The sequence below is a fragment of the Ranitomeya imitator genome, chromosome 4 (assembly GCF_032444005.1).
Source record: "Ranitomeya imitator isolate aRanImi1 chromosome 4, aRanImi1.pri, whole genome shotgun sequence".
Taxonomy (NCBI): domain Eukaryota; kingdom Metazoa; phylum Chordata; class Amphibia; order Anura; family Dendrobatidae; genus Ranitomeya; species Ranitomeya imitator.
Window position 1 is genome coordinate 310,987,624 of NC_091285.1, and position 20,655 is coordinate 311,008,278.

The 20,655-nt window shown below is 48.6% G+C and overlaps 1 protein-coding gene across 1 annotated transcript in view; it reads left to right on the plus strand.

The window, feature by feature from the left end:
- Positions 1–8,055: 8,055 nt before the first annotated feature.
- Positions 8,056–20,655, plus strand: part of TES (testin LIM domain protein) — an 82,331-nt gene continuing 69,731 nt past the window's right edge. Inside the window, exon 1 of the mRNA XM_069764839.1 lies at positions 8,056–8,188. Coding sequence (XP_069620940.1) covers positions 8,162–8,188 — 27 coding nt within the window. The 5' untranslated portion in view covers positions 8,056–8,161. The remainder of the gene's footprint in view (positions 8,189–20,655) is intronic.

The following is a 20,655-nucleotide window of genomic DNA, read 5'->3' on the forward strand; positions in this document are numbered from 1 at the left end:
TTTTAATGTATAAATATATGAGGGGACAGTACAAAGACCTTTCTGATGATCTTTTTAATAATAGACCTGAAACAGGGACAAGGGGGCATCCTCTGCGTTTGGAGGAAAAAAGGTTTAAGCATAATAAAAGATGCGGATTCTTTACTGTAAGAGCAGTGAGACTATGGAACTCTGCCGTATGATGTTGTAATGAGTGATTCATTACTTAAATTTAAGAGGGGACTGGATACCTTTCTGGAAAAGTATAATGTTACAGGGTATATACACTAGATTCCTTGATAGGGCGTTGATCCAGGGAACTAGTCTGATTGCCGTATGTGGAGTCGGGAAGGAATTTTTTCCCCCAATGTGGAGCTTACTCTTTGCCACATGGTTTTTTTTTGCCTTCCTCTGGATCAACATGTTAGGGCATGCTAGGTTAGGCTATGGGTTAAACTAGATGGACATATAGTCTTCCTTCAACCTTAATAACTATGTATGTAACTATGTAAGCCTACCTCTCACACACAGCTCTGCACCATGCCCACCTCACACACAGCTCTGCACCATGCCCACCACACACACACAGCACTGCACCATGCATACCTAACACACACAGCTCTGCACCATGCACAGCTCACACACACAGCTCTGCACCATGCACAGCTCACACACAACTCTGCACCATGCACAGCTCACACACACAGCTCTGCACCATGCACAGTTCACACACACAGCTCTGCACCATGCAGTTCACACACACAAAACTCTGCACCATGCACAGTTCACACACAGCTCTGCACCATGCCCACCTCACACACAGCTCTGCACCATGCCCACCACACACACACAGCTCTGCACCATGTATACCTCACACACAGCTCTGCACCACGTACACCTCACACACAGCTCTGCACCATGTACACCTCACACACAGCTCTGCACCACATACACCTCACACACAGCTCTGCACCACGTACACCTCACACAGCTCTGCACCACGCACACCTGACACACAGCTCTGCACCACGTACACCTGACACACACAGCTCTGCACCACGTCCACATCACACACACACAGCTCTACACCACATACACCTCACACACACAGCTCTGCACCATGCATACCTCACACACAGCTCTGCACCACGTACACCTCACACACACAGCTCTACACCACGTACACCTCACACACACAGCTCTGCACCACGTACACCTCACACACACAGCTCTGCACCACGTACACCTCACACAGCTCTGCACCATGCATACCTCACACACAGCTCTGCACCACGTACACCTCACACACACAGCTCTACACCACGTACACCTCACACACACAGCTCTGCACCACGTACACCTCACACACACAGCTCTGCACCACGTACACCTCACACACACAGTTCTGCACCACGTACACCTCACACACACAGCTCTGCACCACGTACACCTCACACACACACACAGCTCTGCACCACGTACACCTCACACACACAGCTCTGCACCACGTACACCTCACACACACAGCTCTACACCACGTACACCTCACACACACAGCTCTACACCACGTACACCTCACACACACACAGCTCTACACCACGTACACCTCACACACACACAGCTCTACACCACGTACACCTCACACACACAGCTCTACACCACGTACACCTCACACACAGCTCTGCACCACGTACACTGTTGTGAATTCTGTTGTCAAGCTCCCTCCTGTGGTCATGAATGGTACTTCGGCTGGTTCTGTCCATGGGCTTCCTCTGGTGGTTGTGAGTGGGGCTGCGGCTTCTGAGTTTCCTTCCACAGGTGACGAGGTTAATTCGTTAGCTGGCTGCTCTATTTAACTCCACTTAGATCATTGCTCCATGCCACCTGTCAATGTTCCAGTATTGGTCTAGTTCGCTCCTGGATCGTTCTTGTGACCTGTCTTCCCAGCAGAAGCTAAGTTCCTGCTTGTTTTTCTCTGGTTTGCTATTTTTCTGTCCAGCTTGCTATTTTGATTTTTGTCTTGCTTGCTGGAAGCTCTGGGACGCAGAGGGAGCGCCTCCGCATCGTGAGTCGGTGCGGAGGGTCTTTTTGCGCCCTCTGCGTGGTCTTTTTGTAGTTTTTGTGCTGACCGCAAAGTTACCTTTCCTATCCTCTGTCTGTTCAGTAAGTCGGGCCTCACTTTGCTAAATCTATTTCATCTTTGTGTTTGTAATTTTCATCTTAACTCACAGTCATTATATGTGGGGGGCTGCCTTTTCCTTTGGGGAATTTCTCTGAGGCAAGGTAGGCTTTATTTTTCTATCTTTAGGGCTAGCTAGTTCCTTAGGCTGTGACGAGTTGCATATAGGGAGCGTTAGGAGCAATCCACGGCTATTTCTAGTGTGTGTGATAGGATTAGGGATTGCGGTCAGCAGAGTTCCCACGTTACTGAGCTTGTCCTGTATTATTATTAACTATCAGGTCTTTCCGTGTGCTCTTAACCACCAGGCCCATTATTGTCCTAACCACCAGGTCATAACAGTACACCTCACACACAGCTCTGCACCACGTACACCTCACACACAGCTCTACACCACGTACACCTCACACAAACACACAGCTCTACACCACGTACACCTCACACACACAGCTCTGCACCACGTACACCTCACACACACAGCTCTGCACCACGTACACCTCACACACAGCTCAACACCACGTACACCTCACACACACAGCTCTACACCACGTACACCTCACACACAGCCCTGCACCACGTACACCTCACACACAGCTGTGCACCACGTACACCTCACACACACAGCTGTGCACCACGTACACCTCACACACACAGCTGTGCACCACGTACCTCACACACACACAGCTCTGCACCACGTACACCTCACACACACACAGGTGTGCACCACGTACACCTCACACACACAGCTCTGCACCACGTACACCTCACACACAACTCTACACCACGTACACCTCACACACACAGCTCTGCACCACGTACACCTCACACACAGCTCTACACCACGTACACCTCACACACACAGCTCTGCACCACGTACACCTCACACACAGCTCTACACCAAGTACACCTCACACACACAGCTCTACACCACGTACACCTCACACACACAGCTCTGCACCACATACACCTCACACACAGCTCTACACCACGTACACCTCACACACACAGCTCTGCACCACGTACACCTCACACACACAGCTCTGCACCACGTACACCTCACACACACAGCTCTGCACCACGTACACCTCACACACAGCTCAACACCACGTACACCTCACACACACAGCTCTGCACCACGTACACCTCACACACAGCCCTGCACCACGTACACCTCACACACACAGCTGTGCACCACGTACACCTCACACACACAGCTGTGCACCATGTACACCTCACACACAGCTGTGCACCACGTACCTCACACACACACAGCTCTGCACCACGTACACCTCACACACACACAGCTGTGCACCACGTACACCTCACACACAGCTCTGCACCACGCACACCTCACACACACAGCTCTGCACCACGTACACCTCACACACACAGCTCTGCACCACGTACATCTCACACACACAGCTCTGCACCACGTATACCTCACACACACAGCTCTGCACCACGTACACCTCACACACACAGCTCTGCACCACGTACACTTCACACACACAGCTCTGCACCACGTACACTTCACACACACAGCTCTGCACCACGTACACCTCACACACAGCTCTACACCACGTACACCTCACACACACAGCTCTGCACCACGTACACCTCACACACACAGCTCTGCACCACGTACACTTCACACACACAGCTCTGCACCACGTACACCTCACACACACAGCTCTGCACCATGTACACCCCACACACACACAGCTCTGCACCATGTACACCTCACACACACACAGCTCTACACCATGTACACCCCACACACACAGCTCTGCACCACGTACACCTCACACACACACAGCTCTGCACCACGTACACCTCACACACACACAGCTCTGCACCACGTACACCTCACACACACACAGCTCTACACCACGTACACCTCACACACACAGCTGTGCACCACGTACACCTCACACACACAGCTCTGCACCACGTACACCTCACACACACAGCTCTGCACCACGTACACCTCACACAGCTCTGCACCATGCATACCTCACACACAGCTCTGCACCACGTACACCTCACACACACAGCTCTACACCACGTACACCTCACACACACAGCTCTGCACCACGTACACCTCACACACACAGCTCTGCACCACGTACACCTCACACACACACACAGCTCTACACCACGTACACCTCACACACACAGTTCTGCACCACGTACACCTCACACACACAGCTCTGCACCACGTACACCTCACACACACACACAGCTCTGCACCACGTACACCTCACACACACAGCTCTGCACCACGTACACCTCACACACACAGCTCTACACCACGTACACCTCACACACACAGCTCTACACCACGTACACCTCACACACACACAGCTCTACACCACGTACACCTCATACACACACAGCTCTGCACCACGTACACCTCACACACACAGCTCTGCACCACATACACCTCACACACACAGCTTTGCACCACGTACACCTCACACACACACAGCTCTACACCACGTACACCTCACACACACAGCTCTACACCACGTACACCTCACACACAGCTCTGCACCACGTACACTGTTGTGAATTCTGTTGTCAAGCTCCCTCCTGTGGTCATGAATGGTACTTCGGCTGGTTCTGTCCATGGGCTTCCTCTGGTGGTTGTGAGTGGGGCTGCGGCTTCTGAGTTTCCTTCCACAGGTGACGAGGTTAATTCGTTAGCTGGCTGCTCTATTTAACTCCACTTAGATCATTGCTCCATGCCACCTGTCAATGTTCCAGTATTGGTCTAGTTCGCTCCTGGATCGTTCTTGTGACCTGTCTTCCCAGCAGAAGCTAAGTTCCTGCTTGTTTTTCTCTGGTTTGCTATTTTTCTGTCCAGCTTGCTATTTTGATTTTTGTCTTGCTTGCTGGAAGCTCTGGGACGCAGAGGGAGCGCCTCCGCATCGTGAGTCGGTGCGGAGGGTCTTTTTGCGCCCTCTGCGTGGTCTTTTTGTAGTTTTTGTGCTGACCGCAAAGTTACCTTTCCTATCCTCTGTCTGTTCAGTAAGTCGGGCCTCACTTTGCTAAATCTATTTCATCTTTGTGTTTGTAATTTTCATCTTAACTCACAGTCATTATATGTGGGGGGCTGCCTTTTCCTTTGGGGAATTTCTCTGAGGCAAGGTAGGCTTTATTTTTCTATCTTTAGGGCTAGCTAGTTCCTTAGGCTGTGACGAGTTGCATATAGGGAGCGTTAGGAGCAATCCACGGCTATTTCTAGTGTGTGTGATAGGATTAGGGATTGCGGTCAGCAGAGTTCCCACGTTACTGAGCTTGTCCTGTATTATTATTAACTATCAGGTCTTTCCGTGTGCTCTTAACCACCAGGCCCATTATTGTCCTAACCACCAGGTCATAACAGTACACCTCACACACAGCTCTGCACCACGTACACCTCACACACAGCTCTACACCACGTACACCTCACACAAACACACAGCTCTACACCACGTACACCTCACACACACAGCTCTGCACCACGTACACCTCACACACACAGCTCTGCACCACGTACCTCACACACAGCTCAACACCACGTACACCTCACACACACAGCTCTGCACCACGTACACCTCACACACAGCCCTGCACCACGTACACCTCACACACAGCTGTGCACCACGTACACCTCACACACACAGCTGTGCACCACGTACACCTCACACACACAGCTGTGCACCACGTACCTCACACACACACAGCTCTGCACCACGTACACCTCACACACACAGCTCTGCACCACGTACACCTCACACACAGCTCTACACCACGTACACCTCACACACACAGCTCTGCACCACGTACACCTCACACACAGCTCTACACCAAGTACACCTCACACACACAGCTCTACACCACGTACACCTCACACACAGCTCTGCACCACATACACCTCACACACACAGCTGTGCACCACGTACACCTCACACACACAGCTGTGCACCACGTACCTCACACACACACAGCTCTGCACCACGTACACCTCACACACACACAGGTGTGCACCACGTACACCTCACACACACAGCTCTGCACCACGTACACCTCACACACAACTCTACACCACGTACACCTCACACACACAGCTCTGCACCACGTACACCTCACACACAGCTCTACACCACGTACACCTCACACACACACAGCTCTGCACCACGTACACCTCACACACAGCTCTACACCAAGTACACCTCACACACACAGCTGTGCACCACGTACACCTCACACACACAGCTGTGCACCATGTACACCTCACACACAGCTGTGCACCACGTACCTCACACACACACAGCTCTGCACCACGTACACCTCACACACACACAGCTGTGCACCACGTACACCTCACACACAGCTCTGCACCACGCACACCTCACACACACAGCTCTGCACCACGTACACCTCACACACACAGCTCTGCACCACGTACACCTCACACACACAGCTCTGCACCACGTATACCTCACACACACAGCTCTGCACCACGTACACCTCACACACACAGCTCTGCACCACGTACACTTCACACACACAGCTCTGCACCACGTACACTTCACACACACAGCTCTGCACCACGTACACCTCACACACAGCTCTACACCACGTACACCTCACACACACAGCTCTGCACCACGTACACCTCACACACACAGCTCTGCACCACGTACACTTCACACACACAGCTCTGCACCACGTACACCTCACACACAGCTCTACACCACGTACACCTCACACACACAGCTCTGCACCACGTACACCTCACACACACAGCTCTGCACCATGTACACCCCACACACACACAGCTCTGCACCATGTACACCTCACACACACACAGCTCTACACCATGTACACCCCACACACACAGCTCTGCACCACGTACACCTCACACACACACAGCTCTGCACCACGTACACCTCACACACACACAGCTCTACACCACGTACACCTCACACACACAGCTGTGCACCACGTACACCTCACACACACACAGCTCTACACCACGTACACCTCACACACACAGCTGTGCACCACGTACACCTCACACACACAGCTGTGCACCACGTACACCTCACACACACAGCTGTGCACCACGTACACTTCACACACACAGCTCTACACCACGTACACCTCACACACACACAGCTCTGCACCACGTACACCTCACACACACAGCTCTGCACCACGTACACCTCACACACACAGCTGTGCACCACGTACACCTCACACACACAGCTCTGCACCATGTACACCTCACACATACAGCTCTACACCACGTACACCTCACACACACAGCTCTGCACCATGTACACCTCACACAGGTCTGCACCACGTACACCTCACACACACACAGCTCTGCACCACGTACACCTCACACACACACAGCTCTGCACCACGTACACCTCACACACACACAGCTCTGCACCACGTACACCTCACACACACACAGCTCTGCACCACGTACACCTCACACAGCTCTGCACCACGTACACCTCACACACACAGCTCTGCACCACGTACACCTCACATGTAGCGGCACAGCTGGCGGGGCGCACGGTCTCCTGAGATAGCTGGGAGTCACTGACTGCCCGCTGTGAGTGTATCAGCCCCTGCAGCTTGTACATTCCCCACTGCCTCGCACTGTACAGCTCAGCACCAAAGCCCGCCACACACACAGCATGCACTGATTGTCTATGGGTGCAGTGCACCTGGTGGAGCTCTGTGTGACCAGGCGTGCACTAGTGTAGTGTTCGTGATTCCCGTGCTCCATAGTCCACGGACCTCTATTACCTGCTCGTAGGACACATCACACACACTACAAGAAACTAAGAGAAACTTCCCCAGCTGCAGCCGGACTCCGCCCACACAGGTTACTGGTCACATGGCGGTGATGTCACCAAAGGTCCTTTAGCTACGAGCATCCTGCCCCCGAGTCTGAGTGTGTAGTGTGAGGCGCGGACGGAGAGCGGAGCTGGGGCCAGGATGGAGCTGGAGAGCAAAGTGAAGAAGGTGAGAGGGGGCAGCTGTGTGTCACCCCTACCTGGGTATTATAGCACCACACCTACCTGGGTATTATGCACCCCCGCCTACCTGGGTATTATAGCCCCCCCTACCTACCTGTGTATTATATCCCCTCCACCTACCTGTGTATTATATCCCCCCCCACCTACCTATGTATTATAGCCCCCACCTACCTGGGTATTATAGCCCCCACCTGCCTGGGTATTATAGCCCCCACCTACCTGTATTATAGCCCCCACCTACCTGTGTATTATATCCCCTCCACCTACCTGTGTATTATAGCCCCCACCTACCTGTGTATTATAGCCCCCACCTACCTGTATTATAGCCCCCACCTACCTGTGTATTATATCCCCTCCACCTACCTGTGTATTATAGCCCCCACCTACCTGTATTATAGCCCCCACCTACCTGTGTATTATATCCCCTCCACCTACCTGTGTATTATAGCCCCCACCTACCTGGGTATTATAGCCCCCACCTACCTGTATTATAGCCCCACACCTACCTGTGGCCTGTCCCCTGCATTGTGCACTGTAGGGTGTGTGCACTGTGTGGTAGGTGCTGCAGTTGAGCCCATGTATATAGTATATGTCAGGCATGGCACACTGCTGCCCCTGTACCCGTCCCATCCAGGGGGCTCAGTCCCATGGGCTGGGTGGGTGTTAGAGCGGCCGGGTACACGCTCTGCACCAGTAATGACCTGTTGCGCTAATGGATCCTTATTCACATGTTTCATTTCTATAGGATTTTTTTCTGCAGGCCAAACCTGCTCTTTTCACAATAAGACACTTCCAAAAAGCAGGTTTTGCTTAGTTTTTTTGTCTTCATACTTTTGTCTCTTCTGCACACTGATTAAGTTTACTTCATAAAAAAAATCTGTTTCTGCTTCATCATTGTGGCACCAAAAACTGATACATGTGTTTTTGCAGCATTTTTTTGCACCACCCATTGAAAGCAACAAAAATGCTGAAAGAAGTGACATTCTGCATTTTGCAAAACCCAAGGTATTGGACAAAATACTGGGGACAAATAAAACAAGCGTCTGCATGAGATCTACTGGTATTATTATTATTACTGTAAAACACTGCTGAAAATCTGTATAAAAAAATCACTGAAAAAGGCAACATGTGAACATAGCCATAGTGGAAACTTCCTGGTAGCTTTTTCTGCAGCAGGCGGTGAGTAACAGTATTGACCCAGGGATGGTAACCCCGGCCATTGTGTCAGGCAGATCGGCTAATGGGGACATTTTTAACTGTTTTGCTGCCACAAACTTTCATTTTTCACCTTTTGTTAACCACTCAATAATTAATGTTTAGCTTGAGAATAGGCACAACTTCTGCCTTCAGACTTCGTGCACATATATTGAATTATAAAGGGTATATTGACTTGATTTTTGGTGCAAATTAGCAGAAAGTGTTCCACCTATGCAATATCTGGAGTGTAACATTTCCCTCCTCTCTATGGCTACGTTGACATTAGCGTTGTGCGCCGCTGCGTCGGCGACAAAACGCACGCAAAAACGCAGCGTTTTGCGACGCATGCGTCTTTTTTGCCGAAATTTGGACGCAAGAAAAATGCAACTTGTTGCGTTTTCTTGGTCCGACGCTTGCGGCAAAAAAGACGCATGCGTCGCACAACGCAACAAACAAAAACGCATGCGTCTCCCATGTTAAATATAGGGGCGCATGACGCATGCGTCGCCGCTGCGTCGCCCGACGCAAACTAGCATAACGCTAGTGTGAACGTAGCGAACCCAGTCTCTAAACTATATATATTTTCTGCTGTGAAGTACATTGAGGTGTATAGACAACCGTGATTTTACATACATGAGAATATCACATGGTCTCTGAGCCATTAAACCATTTTCACCTGAATCCTGGCATAAGACTGAAATGTCGCAAATGTTTTTGCAGCTCTTGCTGTCATTATGGCAGCCTTGCCAGCTTTATGAAAAGTCGGCAATCTTCAGATGGGGCACAGCCAACGCATTCATTTATGGCAAGTAATGGTGTAAATAATGTCAGGATGACTGGAGTACATTTCTTACTACTGGCACAAGGCAGGTGATAGAGCCACTAAATTCATGCAGAGATGCACATCTCAGCCAATTTCTAGACTTCTCAGAACCACAGTCCATGGACTGTGCCTCCTGAGCTGAATTTATCAGCCTCCATGCCTATGGCTGGGAACATGATACCCACAGTCCGTCCACACATCATGTTGTGTCACACCCTTAAAAACTAGTGTGCAGAACACAAGTCTTGACTCGGGACCATAGAGCCCGTTTCATCTTTTGCGATTTATTGAAGTTATATGGTTCACGAATTTGAAGCAAAATCAAAAATGCCTTTTTTTTTCATTTTTGCAGTTTTTGCTATTTATTTAACACCAAAATTTGCAAGTTCTCTAAAGAGTTACAAAAATGTGCAAAATTTAAAACTCCAGTAAGGTGTGTCCAAAAATGCAACATTTGGTTTGTCGCATTTCATGAATCTGTCTCAAGCATCTGGATATGCAAAATTGTCCTGGAAAAATAAGACTCATAAGGGCGTAGACAGACGGCTGCATAACTTCTGCGAGGATCGCGTTGCAATCCTCATACTGGCCCTGCACCTCTCCTAACCTGAGCTTGACTGCTGCATACAGATTTTTCACAGTAGCTACCCATATCGTTCCCTATTTACTTATGCATCACTTATATAGCGCCATCGTATGCTGCAGCGCTTTGCAGATAATATCTGCACTGTCCCCATGTGAAGCTAAGTTGTGCGCCCCAGTCCGTATGTCTTTGGAATGTGGGAGGAAACCCATGCAAACACGGGGAGAACGTGCAAACTCCTTGCAGATGTTGCCCTTGGTGGGATTTGAACCCAGGACTCCAGCGATGCAAAACAGTGCTAACCACCGAGCCAAAAGGCTGCTCAATGCAATGTAGAGATGCTTTTTTTTTTTTTTTAAAGAGGGATTTATAAGGGGGGTATTTATTATTCACCTATACACATGCCACATCACCAGTTTTTTTTGCAGCTAATCGCAGTAGGCAGCGCTTAATAGATGGGCATTACTCCTGCAGACAGATTTGTATATAGTGTGGCAGAAATTAGACAGAAATGTATTGAGCAGTATTGTGGACTCCACACCCATGACACATACAAGCAGGAAATGACTAACCGCCACAGATCTCCGCTGATAACTGAGAAGGAGTGTAACTACCGTATGTGGCCTTCTGTAATGTGGAGGGCAGGTATAATAACCTGGTGGCTGAAGTGTCCCATCCTGACTAATCCTCTGTCCACTACACTATTCTTATGTGGGGTGCAATTTAAAGAATATAGATTTTCTAGTTAACTATTCCATGTACCGTAATTGTTAGTTTATGTTGGCATCCTGTGATCTGGTGTATTACACACAGCTACATGAGCATAAGGGTCTTATTTCTGGCTATGTCAGGTTTTGTTGTGGGTATTTTTTTTTTCCCTTTAATTTGGAACACATAAATCAAGCTAAGTGCAGCTCTTGCATGAAGACTATAAAAGAGCCAAGTGTCTCTGGATATCCTAGAAAGTTGAAGTACCCTGAATCCCAGGACTCTTGACCGGGGCTTATTTTATACTATCATAGTTGTTTTTTTTTGTTTTTTTTCCAAGACCAGTAGTTAAAATACTATTAACCTCTTAATGACCGGGCCATTTAAAAGGAAGAAAAAAAAATCTGACTAGTGTCAATTTATGTGGTAATAACTCTGGAAGCTTCAACATATCCCATTGAGTTTGACTGTTTTTTTTGTGACACATTGTACTTTATGGTAACTGCAAATTTAGGTTGATATGTTTTGCATTTATTTATCAAAACGTTTAAAATTGTGCAATTTTCAAACTTTTAGTGTATTTTTCCACTGTCCGTAAACGCTGCGGCTTGGACACTGCCTACAACTGCAGCATCAAACCCGCGTCGCCCAGATGTTACAGCATAGTGGATGGGATTTCAAGAAATCCCATGTCCACTATGCGTACACGGATGCCTCCAGCTTAGGCTACGTTCACATTAGCGTTGCGTCAGGCGCAGCCGCGGCGACGCATGCGTCATGCGCCCCTATATTTAACATGGGGGGGGGCGCATGGAAATGCGTTGCACTTGCGTTTTGTGACGCATGCGTCACTGTGGCACATGCGTCAGGGCGCAGAGGACGCTGCATGATGCAGTTTTTTCTGCGCCAAAAACCATGCAAAAGTGGACACATGCGTCATAAAACGCTGTGTTGTGCATGCGTTTACATTTGCGTTGTGCGTTGCGTTGCCGACGCTGCACCGCACAGCGCAAATGTGAACGTAGCCTTACCTGCAAAGACTGACATGCAGTGCCTCTTTCTAGACCGCTGCATTTTTATTTATATAGCTGAGACGCTCGGTCCCCGCTGCGTAAATTACCCATTGACTTTCTAGTCACATGCGTACTAAGTGCGGGAATGCAGCTTACTACACATGTATAGCTAACATAGAAAAACTAAAAAAAAACGCAACATGAAGAGCAGACTCACCAGAACCTTGACAAATGCACTCGCAGGGTGCAGCAGACCCCTGATAATAAATGCTAAAGCAGCACAGGTGCAAGCTACTGATGAGAGCAACCACCCACTCGCCCAAACATTAGAGGGGTTGGCTGCCTAGTAGCAAAAATGCAAACAGGTAAGGCTTGCATAAAGGTACCTTCACACTCAGCGACGCTGCAGCGATACCGACAACGATGTTGATCGCTGCAGCGTCGCTGTTTGGTCGGCGTCACACACGCCGATTCAGCGATGTCTGCAGGGAGTCCAGCGACGAAATAATGTGCTGGACTTTCTGCAGCGACCAACGACATCACAGCAGGATCCTGATCGCTGCTTTGTGTCAAACTGAACGATATCGCTAGCCAGGACGCTGCAACGTCACGGATCGCTAGCGATATCGTTCAGTGTGACGGTACCTTAAGACACTATTCACACAGATAAATGTGATGCACAGTGTCTGGACAACCTATTGATCACGCCCATAGTATTAGCAGGCGGGCCATCCAGAGATAGATATATACTCGAGTATAAGCCGAGATTTTCAGCCCATTTTTTGGGGCTGAAAGTCCCCCTCTCGGCTTATACTCGAGTCATATACCGGGAGGTCGGCAGGGAAGGGGGAGTGGGGGCTGTGTAATTATACTCACCTGCTCCTGGCACGGTCCCTGCAGTCCCTGGCTTCCCCGGCGCTGCAGCTTTTTCCTGTACTGAGCGGTCACATGGCACCGCTCATTACAAAAATGAATATGCGGCTCCACCTCCCATAGGGGAGGAGCCGCATATTCATTGCTGTAAATAATCGGTAACTGACCGCTCAATTACAGGAAGAAGCTGCAGCGCCAGGGACTGCAGGGACCGCGCCAGGAGCAGGTGAGTATACGGGGAGCGCAGCGCTGCGCGATATTTACCTGCTCCTCGCTCCGGTGCGGCTCCGTCTGCAGCGTCCTCTAGCAGTGACGCTCAGGTTAGAGGGCGCAGTGACGTAGTCAGTGCGCGCCCTCTGCTGAGCGTCAGTGCTGGAGACGGATTTTTATTGCAGCACCAGCAGCATTCTATATGGCACAGCTTTATAAGGAGCATCTATGGGGCCATAATGAACGGTGCAGAGCAATATATATGGGGCACAGCTTTATAAGGAGCATCTATGGGGCCATAATCAACGGTGCAGAGCATATATATATATATATATATATATATATATATATATATATATATATATATATATGGGGCACAGCTTTATAAGGAGCATCTATGGGGCCATAATCAACGGTGCAGAGCAATATATATGGGGCACAGCTTTATAAGGAGCATCTATGGGGCCATAATCAACGGTGCAGAGCAATATATATGGGGCACAGCTTTATAAGGAGCATCTATGAGGCCACAATGAACGGTGCAGAGCAATATATATATGGCACAGCTTTCTATGGAGCATCTATGGGGTCATAATGAACGGTGCAGAGCATTCTATATAGCACAGTTGTATATGGAGCATCTATGGGGCAATAATGAACGGCATGGAACATCTATTTTTATTTTTGAAATTCACCGGTAGCTGCTGCATTTCCTACCCTAGGCTTATACTCGAGTCAATAAGTTTTCCCAGTTTTTTGTGGCAAAATTAGGGGGGCCGGCTTATACGAGATATATATATATTTGTATTAAATAATGGTGTGCCCTGTTTTAGTTGGAAGTACAGTACATGTGCATTGCAGGTCTTGCGATCAGCTGATTGTGAGAAACTGCAGTGCACGTGACCGCTGGGGCCCGAGCTATCTCCGGTCATCATCTTCAAGCTCAGCAGTGTTCTGGATGTCAGGCTGAATGGTAACATAATACCACCGTTGAGCCAAAGGCATCCAGATGTAGCTCAGTTGGACTCGTCATGGGACAGTATGTATATCTTCTCGGTGGACAGGTAAGGAATATTGCTGCTTTTTTATTCTAATTCTCTTCCAGGAGACAAGGGTGTCGGTGGAATAAGGCCGGGTTCACATTAGCGTTCAGGGGCTCTGCGGTGGACTGCATACTTCTCCGTTAAGCCTTGCCTATTTCCACATACTTTTTCATGCGTACCTATCTTTAACATTGGGAAAGCAAGTTGCTTTCCCGTGTGGGCGCGTCAAAGCGACACATCCGCATGTCCTGCGTACCCAATGTTAAAGATAGGTACCCGGGGTGCATGCAGAAGTAGGTGGACCCAAACGGATGAAGTGTGGAAGTGGGCGGAGCTTCAGGGAGGAAGTACGCAGCTGTCCGCAAAGCCCCGGTACGCAAGTGTGAACTTAGCCTTAAGGCCCCTTCACATTAAGTGACGCTGCAGCGATACCGACAACGATCCGGATCGCTGCAGCGTCGCTGTTTGGTCGCTGGAGAGCTGTCACACAGACCGCTCTCCAGCGACCAACGATACCGGTAACCAGGGTAAACATCGAGTTACTAAGCGCAGGGCCGCGCTTAGTAACCCGATGTTTACCCTGGTTACCAGCGTAAAAGTAAAAAAAAAACCAAACACTACATACTTACCTACTGCTGTCTGTCCCCGGCGCTCTGCTTCTCTGCACTCCTCCTGTACTGGCTGTGAGCACAGCGGCCGGAAAGCAGAGCGGTGACGTCACCGCTCTGCTTTCCGGCTGACCGACGCTCACAGCCAGTACAGGAGGAGTGCAGAGCACAGCGCCGGGGACAGACAGCGGTAGGTAAGTATGTAGTGTTTGGTTTTTTTTACTTTTACGCTGGTAACCAGGGTAAACATCGGGTTACTAAGCGCGGCCCTGCGCTTAGTAACCCGATGTTTACCCTGGTTACCAGTGAAGACATCGCTGGATCGGTGTCACACACGCCGATCCAGCGATGTCCACGGGAGATCCAGCGACGAAATAAAGTTCTGGACTTTGTTCAGTGACCAACGATCTCCCAGCAGGGGCCTGATCGTTGGTCGCTGTCACACATAACGATTTCCTTAACGATATCGTTGCTACGTCACAAAACAACGATATCGTTAACGATATCGTTATGTGTGAAGGTACCTTAAGCGATGCAGTAAGTATGGATTAATTAAGATCTATTCAAGGAGTCTGTGTCACTATTTGAATTAAAATACTTTATTCTGGGTGTCTGTGCTTATTTACCATGTTCATAGATTGTAAGATTGTGAGCAGGGCCCTCATTCCTCCTGGTATCTGTTTTGATCTGTGTTTGTTATGCTTAATGTCTATTGTCTGTACAAGTCCCCTCTAAAATGTAAAGTGCTGCAGAATATGTTGGTGCTATAGAAATAAAATTATTAATTATAGGATTAGTAATGGATAGGGGTCTTATAGACGCCTCTCCATTACTAAGCTGAAGAAAACCTAAAGTAGGAAACATTGCATGCATAGAGAAGAATTGATGCAGGAGATGAAGATGGCTGTCTATTTAGTGATTGCATAATTTCCAAAAGCAGCTAATTTAAAGCTTTGTGCAGAATCCATAAGATGCCATGACCCGGATTCGAATCCATAAGATGCCGTGGGCTTGATGTTACCTTACAATACAAAGGTGACATCAACCCCACAAATATGAACCCCGCTTGCGACCGCTACAGGGCAAGTGGGAAGAGCCGGGCAAAGTGGCACAATTTGCGTATCTTTGGATGTGCCAATTGTGGGGTGGCTGCCGGCTGCTATTTTTAGGCTGTTGAGGGCCAAAATCCATGGGCCTCGCCAGCCTGAGAATACCAGGCCGCAGGTCTTTGCTTTTTCCTTGGCTGGTTAACAAAAATGAGGGGGACCCCACTCAATATTTTTGGAGGGGATCCCACTATTTTTGCTAACCATCCAAGGTAAGTAGACTGGGCAGCCTGGTATTATCAGGCTGGTAAGGTTCATGGATATTGGATCCTGACCAGCCTGCTTTGCTCTGGCTGCTTAACAAATCTAAGGCGACTTCATGCTATTTTTTTTAAATGACTATTTATTTATTAAAAAAGGACTGGACCTTTCTCTGTGCTTTCCTCCACTTTGTGTCTTGTACTTCTGGCTGTGTCACAACATTCACCATTATGTAAATTAGCACATATGCGTAGTAAGCTGCATTCCCGCACTTAATATGCATGTGATTGGGAAGATAATGCGGTTTTGCCGCATCTAAAGGTACCTTCACACTGAGCAACTTTACAACGAGAACGACAACGATCCGTGACGTTGCAGCATCCTGGATAGCGATCTCGTTGTATTTGACACGCAGCAGCGATCAGAATCCTGCTGTGGCATCGCTGGTCGTAGCTGAAAGTCCAGAACTTTATTTGGTCGTCAGATCGGCGTGATTCGTCATGTTTGACAGCAAAAGCAACGATGCCTGCAATGTTTTTTCACAGAGCTAACAACCAGCGGGAACGATAAGTACGTCACTGGATCGCTCCTGCATCGTTCTGGAGTTGCTGTGTTTGACATCTCTACAGCGACCTAAGGCTACTTTCACACTGGCGTTTTTTGCCAGACGTCGCAATTCATCGTTTATGGCAAAAAACGCATCCTGCAAAGTTGTTTGCAGGATGCGTTTTTGCCCCAGAGATTAACATTAGCGACGCTTTGCCACACGTCGCAACCGTCGTGCGACGGTTGCGCCGTGTTGTGGCGGACCGCCAGGAGCAAAAAACGTTACATGTAACGTTTTTTGCTCCTGACAGACCGCTTTTTCCGACCGCGCATGCGCGGCTGGAACTCCGCCCGCACCTCACAATGGGGCAGCGGATGCGCCGGAGAAATGCATCCGCTGCACCCGTTGTGCAGTGCGTCAAAAGCTAGCGTCGGAATCTCTGCCCGATGCATTGCGACGGGGAGAGTCCGACGCTAGTGTGAAAGTAGCCTAACAGCGACGCTCCAGCGATCTAGTTTAGGTCGGATCGTTGTTTATATCGCTGGAGCGTCGCTAAATGTGATGGTACCTTAATGAAAGTATGGGTAATTTACACTGCGGAAACTGAGCGTCTCCACTACATAAATTAACATGCTGCAGTCTAGAAAGACGCACCGCATGTCCGTCTCTGTGGGTGAGCTGCGGGCATCAGTGCACGCATAATGGACGTGGGATTTCTTGAAATCCCATCCATTATGCTGTAACATCTAGCCGCTGTGGGTGGGACACTGTGGATGTATGCAGCGTCCAACCCGCATTGTTTACTGATCGTGTGCACATACCCTAATATATCTGCAAGACAGGAAATCTTTTTTTTTTTTTTTTTTTTCCCATTTCCTTCCCATAAGCCAACTTTCAACTAGCTTTATTTCAAGTGACAGAAAAAACTCATCAGAAACGCAGGTGACCTCCCAGTGACCTCAGATGCAGATTTGCGTCAAATTCTGAAGAAATACTTGGCACTCATATGTGTGTTCAAGAACTTTATTTATTGAGTGAAGAATTTCCAGACATGAATGAGACGTTTCAATCAATACCTGTCCACTTCTAAGACAGTGGACACTGCAGACACCCACACAGCGCGCTGCCACACAGATCTCCTCCTCTATCCAGTTACTGGTGAAGGTCAGGTATTGAACGAAACGTCTCATTTATGTTTGGAAATTCTTCACTCCAATAATTTCTTGAACATGCCTATACAAGTGCCAAGTATTTCTACATCACAGCTGACTGATTTGGTTATCCTACTTGTGCACCATCAGAATTCCAGAAGTGCCATGTTTTCTTAATTGCCTACATCCTCAAGAAACACTGAACCATTCCTGATCGTGTGCACATACCTTTAATGATTATCTCTTTAATCCAGATAGTCCTAACACACAAAAACATTAATAAATAACATTTCCCTCATGTCTGCTCTACATCATCACCTTTTGTAAAATATTCTTTTATTTTGTTCGCATTTTGCAAGGTTTAAAAATATAGCAGTAACTTTTAATTTTTTTTTTTTTTTCAAGGAAATTTACAAAACGCTTCTTTTAGTGACCTGTTCAGTTTTGAAGTGACTTTCCGGGTCCTATATTGTTATGTTTGCTAATGACAGGTGTTATGAAGGCAATCCAGAAACACAGTGTGCTTAGCGATCAGAGCGCACACAGTGATCTGACAAATACCCAAAAATACAAGAACGAGCTCTGAGACGTGGAAACTCTGTAGACTGCACACCTGATCCTATCCTAAACACAACTAAAAGCGGCTGTGGATTGCGCCTAACAACTACCTAGGCAACTCGGCACAGCCTAAGAAACTAGCTAGCCTGAAGATAGAAAAATAGGCCTGACTTGCCCCAGAGAAATTCCCCAAAGGAAAAGGCAGCCCCCCACATATAATGACTGTGAGTAAGATGAAAAGACAAAACGTAGGGATGAAATAGATTCAGCAAAGTGGGGCCCGATATTCTAGGACAGAGCGAGGACAGTAAAGCGAACTTTGCAGTCTACAAAAAACCCTAAAGCAAAACCACGCAAAGGGGGCAAAAAAAACCCACCGTGCCGAACTAACGGCACGGCGGTACACCCTTTGCGTCTCAGAGCTTCCAGCAAAACAAAAGACAAGCTGGACAGAAAAAAATCAACAAAAAAGCAAAAGGCACTTAGCTATACAGAGCAGCAGGTCACAGGAACAATCAGGAGAAGCTCAGATCCAACACTGAAACATTGACAAGGAGCAAGGATAGCAGCATCAGGCGCAGTTAAGTAATGAAGCAGTTAACGAGCTCACCAGAACACCTGAGGGAGGAAGCTCAGAAGCTGCAGTACCACTTGTGACCACAGGAGTGAATTCAGCCACAGAATTCACAACATATATATTGGAAAACCCCCAAAAGTGATACCATTTTAAAATCCACACCCCTCAACATATTCAAAATTGGTTTTGGGTAGTTCATTAATCCTTTCAGGTTCTTTTCAGGAATTATTGCAAAGTGGCATGACAGGAATGAAACAGTTTATTTTTACCACCTAAATGTTGCTAACTTCTGAACAGGCCGCTATAGCCGGCAGACTCTTAGGCCATTATTTGGCCATAAATTGCCTCAGCAAACATCAGTACCGCACAATCAATATCTCAGGGTGCAGATGGGGTTAAAGAGGGAGCCCCCACACTCTGCTAACCATCTAGATGTCGTAGTCACTATTGACAGCAGCATTTAAGGGGTTAAACCAGGGGTTTGAACCAGTTACAGAAGAAGTAATCAGGCTCCTTGCATCTTCTCGCCCGACCACTTGCACCAGTGCCCCCATTCCGTCACATCTCCTCCAGTCCCTTTCCCCGGCTGTCACCCCTCACCTAACAAAAATATTCAACCTTTCTCTCTCTTCCGGTATTTTTCCCTCCTCCTTTAAAGGGAAGGTACCGCGTTTGTAGATCATTAATAAATCACTGTAATGTAGCATAACATGCTGCTATAACCAAGTTTTAAATGCATGTGAAACAGATTTTGTGTGTTATGAGTTTAAAGAAGGCACTGGGGGCTGACATCTTGGTTTCACAGCAGTAGCAGGGCACTATCAGTGTCATAATATGGCACCCCATGGACATAGGGTCCACAGCGGTCTATTATCTCCTATCTCTAACATTGCAGCAGCATTAGCAGTGAGCTGGGCACGCCTCTGTGGGCTGCACAACTCACTGCTGTAGGTGTGACTAGCTGCCATTTTATTATAGTCCTGTGCTATCTGCCCAGCTCCACTTACTCTATCGCAGGACAGAAGAAGCGCTCACTGGAGCCGGAGGATGGAGAGTGGGGAGTGCGGCTGATTTACCCTGTGCTCCTCTGTACGCCAGGCACTGCACGTCCTGAGCAGACATCCTCTGCTCCTCACACACTGCTCTGTGTCCTCCTCCTCCTCCTCCTGCTGTCTCCACCTCCCCACTCACACACTGTCCCAGTGATCTCCGGTAAGCTGCACTCACAGCCTGCAGAGAGGGAGCTGACTCCTGC